The 13,423-nt window shown below is 36.7% G+C and overlaps 1 protein-coding gene across 2 annotated transcripts in view; it reads right to left on the bottom strand.

Annotated features, from left to right (window-relative positions):
* ppp2r2ab (protein phosphatase 2, regulatory subunit B, alpha b) overlaps positions 1–13,423 on the bottom strand; it is a 31,245-nt gene that overhangs the window by 12,802 nt on the left and 5,020 nt on the right. For both annotated transcript variants that reach the window (XM_084104842.1, XM_084104843.1), the window contains exons 4-10: positions 10,610–10,707; positions 10,362–10,527; positions 9,286–9,398; positions 4,740–4,917; positions 4,453–4,617; positions 4,142–4,311; positions 859–950 (exon numbers count right to left, since the gene is read on the bottom strand). In XM_084104842.1, the coding sequence (XP_083960968.1) occupies positions 859–950; positions 4,142–4,311; positions 4,453–4,617; positions 4,740–4,917; positions 9,286–9,398; positions 10,362–10,527; positions 10,610–10,707 (982 nt within the window). The remainder of the gene's footprint in view (positions 1–858; positions 951–4,141; positions 4,312–4,452; positions 4,618–4,739; positions 4,918–9,285; positions 9,399–10,361; positions 10,528–10,609; positions 10,708–13,423) is intronic.

Raw genomic sequence — 13,423 nt, 5'->3', positions numbered from 1 at the left:
TTAATGAACAATGAATGAGCAATATATTTGTTAGAATTTTTAAACACTTGTGTTTTATGTTAACTTTTACAAAGCATTACCCTCCCAGACAACCAATTAATGTGACAGATAGATAGATAGATAGATAGATAGATAGATAGTGTCTGTGTCAATTTTCCCCAACTACCCCCCCCCCCCCCCCCCCCCAAACCTGTAAACCTAGGGGAAACACTGAAAGAGTTAATATTTTTAAGGAAACCGTGATACGATTTAATCCAGCATTCTTTGATGAATAGGAAGTTCAAAAGAGCAGTATTTTTTTAAACTGAAATACTTGGTAACATTGACAGTAAAGACATTTATACTTTTGATCATTTTAAAGCATCCTTGCTGAATAAAAGTATTAAATTAAATTTTGAGCAAGCAATTCAAGGGAGCAATACTTGAATCTGAAAGAAGACAGTTTAATTATAACTTCATCCCACTGGAATTCAATGTGACCAGGGTTTGAAAATAACTTTTTCAACCACCAGCCAATTTGGCTACTAAATTTTTAAGTTACCGGCCATTCAGAACTTCGACTAGCAAAAAAAAAAATATATATATCTATATCTATATATCTATATCTATATATATAAAAACACTTTTTTTTACAAAAATGTGTTTTAGGTGGACAGATCAATACAGTAAAAAGAACATGTAGGATGTTGGAAAATAGCAATGTCTTTTCGGTTAACCAAATGCTTTTTAATCTACGCTATTGCTTCAATGCAAGTGAACAAGCGCCCCGTTATTTGTTTATTTGTTGGGTAGTGACTGGTGTTTACATTTCAGGATACTTATGAAAATGATATAATGCAGGCTTGTGAAGGGTCTAACCTGTCATTTCCGTTCCAGCAGCATTCGAATTTGTCAAAGATGCAGTCGTTCTCATAGAGAGAGCACAACTTACTCCTGAGGTACTCGTGAACCTATGGCAAAAAAAAAAAAAAGAAAAAAAAGAAGAGTGAAAAGCAGGTCATGAACTCTGACATAGCAGTGAAAGTTATTACTGGAGATCAGAGGTAATAAATCAACCTGACGCTCAAGTACATTAAAATTACTCATATACAATGACCTCATCTAAGCCATGAATGTTAATCAAATATCTGGGTGCGTTAAGACACTCCCAAATGACTGGGGCAAAACTGCTGACTTTTAGTCAACCTTAAAGGAATAGTTCACTGAATTTTTTTTATTGTCATCATTTACTCACCCTCAAGTTGTTTCAAACCCTGTATGAATTTCTTTCTTCTGCTGAACACAAAGGAAGATATTTTGGTAACCAAACAGTTAATGGACCCCATTGACTTCCATAGTAGGAAAAAAAATACTATAGAAGTCAAAGGGGTATATTAACTGTTTGGTTACTGACATTCTTCAAAATATCTTCCCTTGTGTTTAGCAGAAGAAAGAAATTCATACAGGGTTGAAACAACTTGAGGGTGAGTAAATTATGACAATTTTCATTTTTAAGTGAACTTTTCCTTTAATCCTACAATTTTAAATAGTGAAGAAAGCGCCCCCTAATGTTGACAAAAAAAGTATTTGCAAGTCTTTTGTGACATTACAGTGCAATTGGCAACAAATATTTTTTCTTGCCATTACAATATGCTCAACATAGCTGACAAATTATTTTAAAATTGAACCAAGTAAGATTTAAGATTTAAATATATACACGACATTCTAATAAGCTGATTTGGCGTCCAAGAAATCTCTTACTGTCAAATTTGAAAATATTTAATATTATTTTTTAACATTTATTGTATAGCCTATTAATATACAATACTAATATTATTGACAAAACGCATCATTTTTTCAGGTTTCTTTGATGAATAGATATTAAAATTATTTTAAAAAAAACTGAAAAAACAGTTTTCTACAAAATATTAAGCAGCACAACTGTTTTCAATATCATCTATCTATATATATATATATATATATAAAAAAAGTAGTATTGCTTTATATTTTTGAGTAAACACATTTTTTCAGGTTTCTTGGTTCTGTAATGTGTCATTTGCACCGCAGTTAATCTGACGACATCTATTATATGGTTTGGTGAAAACAACAGTGAATAAAACAGATGAGAGAGTTCCACTAATGTATGTTTCTGTCGATGGATCCGCATGTATTTCACGTGAATAGGGCTGTCACCATATCAGATTTTTAACTTTGTGGAATTCACGCAAAGGAATTCACGATAACATTAAATATATAACAGTAAATAAATAATGCTATCAGTCAAATAGAAATGACAAAGAAAATATATTTTATAGTATTATATACAGGTATAAAGGCACAGATAAACCATATGCTGTTGCAATTAGGGATGTCCCGATACCACTTTTTGCAGAACGAGTCCGATACCGATACTTTGATTTTTGGTACTCGCCGATACCATAACCAATACCTGAATTTTCACTGCATTTGTAATTTTTAAATGTATTAGTAGATAAACCAAAAGAATATACATCATATTAGTTGGCTTAATTTGTTCATCAAATATATATTTCGTTCAGTTATTTTCATGCTTAATTAAGCCTGCTAAAATGCATTGTATGAGCTTCTGTTACTGTCACTGTTCATTCTATTGCTCTATATTTCATTTAATAGCACAGCACATATTTAGAGCTGCTTCAGCAGGGCTCAGTGCTGAGGATCGGGTCAGTGGTTCAGATGTTTGTCAAAACCAGTGAAATATCAATTATTTAATCCAATTTTGATACTACAACAAAAACTACCAGCTTAATGTGAATTTAAAACAAGTAAGCAGTCAGTAACAAAATAAGAACAAACAATCGAATTACAAATAGGACAAATAAATACAATAGAACAAAGAAAGGCTACAAATGAAATAAACAGTGTTTTTAGAGTTTTTCAGGTAGATCTAACAGGTACAGACATTTGAATAAAGTAATCAAATGTGAAAAAAGCATATTCATTACTGTATAAATTATATATAGATGGATATTTTTGTAAAGTTGAAAAGGGTAGTATATTTAGTCAAGAGCAGTGAGTATTTCTTTGTCCTTTGTGTGATTAACATTAAAACACAGAAGCAGGATTATTAAACTGCTGCCCCTTTAAGACCGAACGCACGGACCGCATTTGAACATGCTACGTTCATTTGAGATATAACCGACTTTGTTTACTATAGGATACTCGCCAAGACGGGCGTTTTTACATAATTTTGTGTGTATTCGTCCACACGTCCTGTAATAATGTAGGGAACCACTGGTTATACTTAAATCAGGTAACAGTTCATGTTTTACTTTACTTACATATACAATTTCGTTTTCATCCAAATAACATGTGCTGAGTGAACGATCAGCAATCAAGAGCATTCAACAGAAGTGCGCTCGCTCACGCTCTCTCTCCCTCTCGTCAGTTAACGTTAATAATAAGCTACATGCCTCGTTTTATTTTCTTTACCATTGACATCCGACTGAACAAACTTTCCACTGTTGTCTGTTTAAAGGGATGTGCTCGACCAGCTCGCGCGTCTATGCCACAGTTCACCTCGACAAAGCACTCGCGGCGGCCAGTTTCGTTTCGGAAAATGTACGCGGTATCGGTGCGTGGTATCGGCAAATTTTTATGAGTACGAGTACGAGTATATGAGGACAGTATCGGCCCGATCCCCGATGCCAGTATCGGTATCGGGCCATCCCTAGTTGCAATGGTGTGTTAATCCTCTACATGTTTAATCAGTCAAAACTATCTGCACTTTATTCAGATCTCTGGAAGTCTGTCCATATTATGGATTTCCTGGAACTAATTCATGAGTCTCACTTGTGGACTTTCTGCATGAGGGCGCCCTCTGGCAAAGAGTGTGAATGAAACAAATTACATGTGAACTTAGCATAATAGCATAATATTTTAGGTTAAAATAGAAAATAAATAATTACTGCTCTCTAAAGATATTTGAAGTAAACATACGATAATCCATACGTTTTTAATAATCCATAATCCAGGACTAGCAAAATATTGGCAACTTTTTGTACAGTGGTCAAGTCCGCAAGACAACGGAGCAGTGTTAATTTCGTAAACTAAATCTATGACGAAAAATTTATGTTGACAAGCTTTTTTTTCCATGATTAAAGCACTATTTATGAACTCTCACCTGGTATGTCTCAACGGGTCGACTCTCCATGTTTAGGTCCCAGATTTTGACAGACAGGTAGTCTCGGGTCATCATGTAGCGGCCGTTGTGACTGAACTTCACGTCTGAGATGGAGGAGATGATTTCAGAGAAGAAAGAGCGGTTGCTGGGGTCTTCAGGCTCCTCAAACACTAGACAAAGAAGAGGAGAAAACGATTGTAGCACAATCACCTTTATACTACTAACCCATGACATCACAGCATATACCATTTAGAAAACACTATAGCGTTTCATTGGATTGTCATATGACGTAGTCGGCTCTTCTAACTCACATTTAGAGTGCTTGTCACAAAGTGCTGATGCACGCATGTCACAGAGGCGGATGGTGCCTTTGCTGCTGCTGTAGACAAACGTGTTACATTGGAGAGGGTGGAACTCTGCGGCTGTGATCACCTCTGTCAGCTCCTCCATATTGGCTGGTTTTATGTCCACAATGTCTGACGCAGAGTTAAAGCCACATAACAGCTCAACCGACACAAATTTCATTTTCAGACATTTCAACGTGACATTCACAACCCAAATCAATGCTTTTAACCAAAGAAATCACTTTCTAGGATACTAAAGCTGCGGTCTGTGATCTCTAAGTGCCACAGGTTGATGCGCAGGTCGTCTGCTGACAGATAGGTCTCATTGTCGCTGTTGACCGAGATGGAGTTGATGTGGTAGGTGTGGGCGTTGGCAAAGACCCTCCGCGGGCTGGCTTCCACCATGAGATCCATAGGCCTGAATACTGGAACCTGCACAAAGAGCTTAAATGTTTATTTGCCATTTCAGTAAAGTTTTAAACTACAAGTGTTTTATGAATTTATAACTGTCATGGAGTGACATAAGATATATACAGTTGTGGTCAGAATTATTGGCACCCCTGGTAAATATGATCAAAGATGGCCGTAAAAATAAATCTGCATTGTTTATCCTTTTGATCTTTCATTCAAAACATTCACAAAACTGTGTGGGGGGGGGGGGGGTATGCTCTAAAATCTATCCAAGTTTCATATCTATAGTATTGTCCCTTGAGAAATATTAAAATGTGAGGGGTGCACTCACTTTCGTGAGATACTGTATATATATATATATATAAAAAATACAAATTTACAGTACCATTCAAAAGTATGTTTGTAAAACAAACAAAAAGTAAAACTTTTATTCAGTAAGGATGCATTAAATTGATCAAAAGTGACAGTTAAGACATTTATAATTAGGGTTGCGCGATATGCTCCATTTTCATATTGTCCTATCGTCAGCCTGTGAGATCGGCGATACACGATATTATCGTGAGGGGGCGGGGCTTACTTATTTGATTATTAACTTGCTTATTTACTCATCAATTTGCTTGTTTTATTACTTCGTTTTAAATGATAATCTTTTTTCTATTTTGCTAGCAAAGGTGGAGTGTTTATTAATAGGCTAAATCAGGTTATTTCCTGGTATAGTGAGGTAAAAAAAAGATCCTAATCATTCTTGTATCTGACTCGGAGTATTTCAACATGTCAGCGGGAAATTTACAGACACACATTATCCTCTCATGCCGTTACAGATCTGCAGCATTTTGACTGTTTGACGAGATGTGAACACGTTTTAATTTCTTGATTCAAGAAAGAGTCGGAGTCTGCGATATATGTCCTCCTTCCAGTGCTCTCTCTGTCTGGATGCACTTCACATGCGCACCGCACTTCAATAACGCAGGTGTTTTAAATGCCAGGAGAAATCAGAGGCACAAATCTAAAAGTCGATCGGTTATACGCCGACTTAAACTTATGACTTGACTCTGATCAAGGAAAACGGGTTAATCCGTTTACATGACCACATGCATTGTCAGTTTATTCAGCATAATCGAGTTAATAACGTGCATGTAAACGCGCTCAATCCCTGAAAACGAAAGCAGAAACGGACTGAGCTTTCGCTGCATTAACAGCACGTTCTCTCAGAGTCGACGGTGGATAACGGTAGGCTACAGCAACTATCTTAATTTACTGGCTGAATATTTCTCTTGTGGACTTACATTATTGACAGCGAAAAAATTAGAAGAATATTTCTTGTTAAACAAGTTTGAAGTTGCTTGTGATTTTCACAGATGGCAGAGTTTCACAGATGCTTCGTGAACTAAAGACTTGTATTAGGCCTAGGCGGCCTATATCATTTTATTGATATTATTATTATAATTAATATTTTGTAATTGTATTGTTTTTAGTGTTATTCGTGTCATTAAATATTTTGTTAATGTGCTATGGAAACAAAATACTGACGAACAACGATGCCGCGTCTTCATCTAGGCTCTGTATAAAAATTATGCGTCTGTTAAAGCACTCTTGACAATTTGTGAATGGATCACCTTGCAATGAAATTTCGTTGTGGGATGTAGTTTTTGTTTTGTCTGTTTTAAAAACATTTTCTTTGAGGAGTCCTCATACGCGCGTGATATGGCGCAAGTGTGGTTATGTGGTGATGTCGTTATGAATTTAGGCAAGGCAAATATAATTGTAGTTCCTAATTAATTTAATAACTATACTAGCTTCATAATAATAATAATGATTTAATACATTAATGGAAAAACGAGCCAATTATCGTATTGATATCGTCAAAGGCATCTGCCATCGGCGATATCTCTGTCTATCGTCGATACACGATACTATCGTCTATCGGCACAACCCTATTTATAATGTTACAAAATATTTCTATTTCAAAGAACAAAAGTCTTGAAAAGAACGATCAGTTTCCACAAAAACACTGAGCAGCACAACTGGTTTCAACATTGATAAGAAATGTTTCTTGAGCAGCAAATCACCATATTAGAAGGATTTCTGAAAGATCATGTGATGTAATTTTTTTTTAATTTTTTTATTTTTATTAGCCAGCAGCCATATCTCCCTGTAGCCCAAGACTGGTTGCCCACTGAAGCTAAGCAGGGCTGAGCCTGGTTAGTACCTGGATGGGAGACCTCCTGAGAAAACCAGGTTGCTGCTGGAAGAGGTGTTAGTGAGGCCAGCAGGGGGTGCTCACCCTGTGGTCTGTGTGGGTCCTAACGCCCCAGTGTAGTGACGGGGACACTATACTGTCAAAGAGCACCGTCCTTCGGATGAGACGTTAAACCGAGGTCCTGACTCTCTGTGGTCATTAAAAATCCCATGGCATTTCTCGTAAAGAGTAGGGGTGTAACCCCGGTGTCATGGCCACACACCATTGGCCCTTACCAATCATGGCCTCCTAATAATCCCCTTACATTGAATTGGCTCTATCACTCTCTCTCCACCTATATCCGGTGTGTGGTGAGCGCACTGGCGCCGTTGTACTGTGGCTGCCGTCGCATCATCCAAGTGGATGCTGCACACTGGTGGTGGTTGAGGAGAGATCCCCTGACATGATTGTAAAGCGCTTTGGGTGTACAGTAGTACATGAAAGCGCTATATAAATGCCCGATTCTATTCTATTCTATTCTTCTATCTGTTGTGCAGCATTTTGTTTGCCAAAAAATAAAAGGAATTGTTTACTTTTCATTTGATTACATTTTAAAAGATAAAATACATGAATGCATTATTGTCTTAATTTGATTACCACCTTTTTTGTAGCGGTGGGGAAAAAAATCGATTCTTAGATGAATCGCGATTCGGGACGTGGACGATTCTGAATCGATTCACAAATGTCAAAAATCGATTTTCTAAAAAAAAACAAAAACAAAAAAAAAACTAATAACGTAACATTGAAGGAACGCAAAAGGCGGAACTCTGAAGCGGACGTGCAGTGCGCGGACAGTCTGTGGCGTGCACATAACAGAGACGCGCACATAACAGACGCATGATGGCTGAGCGCCAAATCCGAACGGCACCAGAGAATGTCTTCGTTAAAAGCTAACATATGGAACATTGGCAATTTCATTGTGATCTATTTAGTATTTTTTTGTATGAGAGCTAATTTCTGTATTGTTTAGTTTTCACATCAATATGCTGTGTAAACCGATCTGATCTGTATGCAATATGTGCAATGCCAGTCACAAAAAGTTACATTTTGACTGTAAGTTACTCTCTGCAGAATGTTCATTCACTTTCTTTGCTATTTTTGATTGTGGTATACAGCAAACATTTCAAGTCATAACTCTTTATTATTTAGTTGTGTATAAGTCAAGAGAGACTTTGTATGTTACTAATTATTCAGAATATGCATAAGTCCACAAGCATTATACGTTATGATAGCTTCTGGTACATAATTCTATATTTTTGAACGAAAACTGTTTGTGAATTTGCTACAGCAAAATGTTTTTTTTTTGTCTGAAGGATTATATTGCTCATTGGAAATAACCAGAGGATGTTGGTTAGAAGTCTATTATTAAATGCTAGAGATTCAGAATATGCTGAAGTTTGTATTAATTTACTACAAGTATGCTGCTAGTACAGGCACACATTTATTTTCCTGTTGGTTCTCAGCAATGTTGGGACATATGCTGGCAAATGTAACCTTACAGTTGACTTGCCAAATCACTTCCATTTGTTTTATTAATACAATTAATATAGGAAGTATTGGAAGTAAGTTCGTTATGGGTCATCATAAATACTTTGCTTTAAAAGTACCAAGTAAAAATATTTTTTCAATGTTTTTGATAAAAGGCACTTCCCTGAGAATTGAACTTAATAAATGTGAAAAAGACACTTTAATGTCTCCGTTTGTCATTCTGTATTGCAAAGCAGATGAGAGTAGATCATGATCAGAAACCTGATTAGAAATCATTATGAATAAAATCGAATTGTTTTGAATCGAAAATCGATTTTGAATCGAATCGTGGCCTCAAGAATCGGAATCGAATCGTGAGATGGTAAAAGATTCCCACCCCTACTTTTTTGATAATACATTTCTATTAAGTCATGAATCCTTAAAAAGATAAATAAATCAAATTCATGGTGCCCTATTGTTACAAAAAATTAAAATGGAAACGGATTTCATAAGCCCCATTTACTGCAGTGTTGATCAAATAAATGCAGCATAAGACTCATAACTTCTGAATGGTAATGTAAATACATAAAATCTGCAAACCTAAGAATAATGGAAATGATCAGATTTGGGCAATTTTTTGTTGATATAGTGTTCTTGAGTGTAGACAAGCATGCATGACTCACCCGTAGAGCTGTGATGGTAGCAGCATCTCTGTAGCGCCCATCCTCCTCTTTAAGATTGTATCCCTCCGGTCTCTTGTCACGTTCACTGATCTTCCACAACTTTATAGTTTTATCTGCAGTCAAAGGTACAGAACAACGTCATCTCCTGATGCTCCAGATGACTCTTACAACTCATGCTAAACTAATTATGTGAACTGGGGAAAAAAACAAGCCAATTTTCATGTATAAAAAGAGGTAGTTTGACTGGCATAACAAATCAAGTTGACAGTTCACCAAATTTTTAAAACATCTGGTTATTTTTCCCATGTCTTATATGAACTCTATCCCATAAATATCTTTCTCCCGTATGTGGGCGAACAGAAGATCGGCGTTCGATCCATTCAAGAGAGTTTTAAATACACACTGGTTGCATAACACAGCAGAGAGTTCATATTTTTAGACAACATGGAGACGCTTCAGTGAGTCAGAGAAAAAACTGGAGAATTTGCAGAGCTTAAATCAACTCACAGAAGTGATCCAATGCATCTCCAGTTGAATATATAGAGGATTCTGTATTGGCTGTATTATAAGTATCATTAAATAATCATAAATCAGTCTGTATAAAGTGCTGAACTTTTAAACCCATGTGAATTCAAGTACACCCAGAGATTAAGTGATCGTTTAGCATCTTAATTTAACTGTGATTAATAAATAAAAAAAAATAGAAAAAACAGAATGAACTGCCGTATGAATAAATTATGTGTTAGTTAGTTACTTGATATTAAGGGTCATGTAAAACCATATATAAGAATTTGCAGCTATTTTCAGCAAATACTGAAATGCAATTAATTTTGAATAATTTTAAATAATTTAACATGCACTGACAACCCTAATAATGAAAAATAAATGTTTTTTTGTTTTTTTTAAGAAAATGTTTTTTTTTTTTATGGTTTTCATTTTATTACTGGTATTATAAATTACATAATCAGGCATTTTTAAATCACATAAATCCCTAGCATTTCTCGAATCTTGGAACTCCTAGGGCTCAGGGTTAACGTTAACAACAAACCTACAAAATGCCCCAATGCTCTACTAACCATTTGTGGACAACAAAAACTGTGCAGCGTTCTTTTGTGGTAGCCAGCGGATCTTGTTAATCTTTTCCTCGATTTCCAAGCTCTTCAGGTAGTCAAATTCAGGCTCGTGGCTCTGAAATGTGCTGTAAACATTGTATTCACTACGGCACTGTGGCTGACTCTTGTTCTGGAAAAAGAAATATACATTTTTGTGAGAAAGACATGTGGGAATGAAAGCAGATTTAATGTGGGATCAGTTGATCCTTTACCTCGGTCTCTTGCTGGAAGATGACAACTCGACCGCCTTTGTCCCCTGTGGCTAGCAGCTCCCCTGAGTGGTTGAACTCCACAGTAGAGATGATGTCGGCTATATAAGGGGATGTGCATACGACATTTGTTAGATTTCCTCCACCCTCGCCCACCCAAAAGATACAGACATTTGATCCATCTTAACAGTAGGGTACAAATTTCACGATTCGATTTCAATTCAAAAGCTTTCTATTAGTGTTGTCAAAAAGTACCGACTTCGGTACTGAAATTTAAAAAAAGTGACGCTTTGAGCAGAATGGTGAACACCTCCGACACCTCAGAGATATCTGATACACCTCAAATATGTCTGATTGGCTACCATGATTAGCTCTTCAACAACATTATGTAAATATACATTAGTGCTGGGCGGTATATCAGTTCATAATGAATACCGGTGTTTATTTTTGTTATGATATGAATTTTTAATCTATTGCAATACCGGTTTATGTCACTTAAACAACGTTTGGAACGTGGCGCGACACTGTTTGAGAGGCTGTTGAACTGTGGTGAGGCACATCTGTGTGTGTTACTAAGCGTGATGGTGAAGATGGATAGGTTAAACTTTAACTGATGACTGTCAAATTATATTAGTGTTTCCCATACATTGGTTCACAATATCAACACTGCCCGCCACAAATAGATTTTCCAAAAGGCTTTGACATTGTTGACATCAGCACTTCACGTTTCAAATTCAAAACGAGGCGCGGGTGTTTTTATATGAGTGTGTCTTTGAAAGGGAATGGACTGTCTTTAGACAAGTTTCGGTGTTATTTTCATTTAATCTTTCTTTATCTTCCCTGATTAAGCTGCTGCTTTGTGTACAGCCGTAACCCGGGAAACCACCTCCTGCTGACACCTCTTTATAAACAGCATCATTTTGTGGGGCCTTGCAAACCTGTATTAAAGGGCACCTATTATGCAAAATTCACTTTTACATGGTGTTTGAAGTTGAACATAAATGTGTGTTGGCAGTGTGTGTACACAACCACCCTATAATGATAAAAATCCACCCAGTGCCAGAACAAGCCGTTCTCAGATTCAGGGCAATGTGACGTACTTTTGCACAAGCCCCTCCCACGACTGTTGACTGACACTGCAGTTTTAGCGTAGACCCGCCCTGAGTGAGCTAAACACAGTCCAACATTGCTTCGACGCTACAGCAGCTGTAGACAAGAATGTAGTGTTTGTAGAAGTGTTTTGTTGTTGGATGTAAGAATGAACATAACTATCTTCATTTACTCTCATTGTTACTCGAGGATGGATCAGTACAACTGTTCGTGATCCAGCTTACAGTCTCCGGAGCGATAGGCCTAACGTTAATGATCACGGCAGAAATGAAAGTGAGAGCGCGCACTTTATTACAGTTCATCTGAGTCGCTTTATGGATATAAAGTTTACCAGTTTATTAAGCACCCACTGAAAAGGTGTGTATATATTTGTTAACTGTTAGTTGTAACGAGTGTTTTGTGTAATTCGCTGTGAATGTTGATGATAATGAAAGGGAGAGAGAGAGAGTTTATGGATAAGACTTTAATGTGCACTTCTTATACTGTGTTTATTCAGCTCTTACGGTGATTTTCTGGAGTAAAACTGACGCTTCATCTTTTGTGTGATGTACAATAAACTTCACTGAACTCATCAGTATATTTTTGGCCATCATTCGGACAGGGTCCGCTACAGCAGGCTTGTATTAATAGTGTATAAAAGCAGATGACAAATAAGTTATAACCGTAATTAAACTAAACTATACCTGTTCTATTTCCATACAGCATACATCCTCTGACTCTGCAGGCATTATTGTCCGACTCCGGGTCGAAATGAACACCACTACTGAGAGTTTGTGTTTTGATATTTTAAGATGAGATTGTCCTGGCTCTGAAGAACGAGCTTGTGAGGCTACGTTTAAAGGGATGCACATTAAAACGGTGCGTTTTTCTCAGCCCTAAAAAGTGACAATTTAAACATGCTGTAAAAAAACTGTATTTTGAGCTAAAACTTCACAAATACACTCTGGGTACATCAGAGACTTATTTTACTTATCTTGTGAAAAGGTGCATAATAGGTGCCCTTTAATGCTAGTGTGGAATTGTTCTACAATATTCACTCATGGCAGTAAAATATGGCATTCTAAGTCAATCTACTGCAGTATTTCCTCTCTCAATCAGTAGAAAATGTGGTTAACACCATCAAAAATAAAATAACATCATATACCGTGAAACCTGTATAATATTGAAAAATACTGTGATACATTTTTGGTCATACCGCCCAGCACTAATATAGCTTGCCACAGCGCAGCTGCAAAAGTAATCATAAGCGTGTCGTGAAAAAACAGAAGACGTTTAAACATTTTAATAATTTATTGTTAATGTTTTCGGCTGCAGAGATTAAGTCAATGATGCTGACTCATCTCCGCAGTAGATGACGCACCTAAATTGCACGTTTTATGTGGATAACAATCTGAGAATATTTGTTTTCCATTTAAATTGGTTCATTTAAAAGTAGACATTTGAATCAGTTCAGAAATCGGTATTTTCAACAAAGCCCTACTTCACAGCCACTGGGCTTCTGCCAAACAAAAACCTACAGGAGTCATAATAACTTAATGTGCGGTTTGCTTCAAACATAATTAGCATCAGAGGTAAGAGAGTCACTGACTGACTCAATGAAATGATTCTGATGATACAACGGCACAGTGACACGCAAATCTGTAACCTAGATTCCTGCCACACACTTTTGAGACCGCTGCATCAGTCATGGATGGGCTGTAGACTGAC

The sequence above is a fragment of the Abramis brama genome, assembly GCF_963993115.1.
Source record: "Abramis brama genome assembly, chromosome: 25".
NCBI classification, from domain to species: Eukaryota; Metazoa; Chordata; class Actinopteri; order Cypriniformes; family Leuciscidae; genus Abramis; species Abramis brama.
This window is presented reverse-complemented; position numbering and strand designations above follow the sequence as displayed.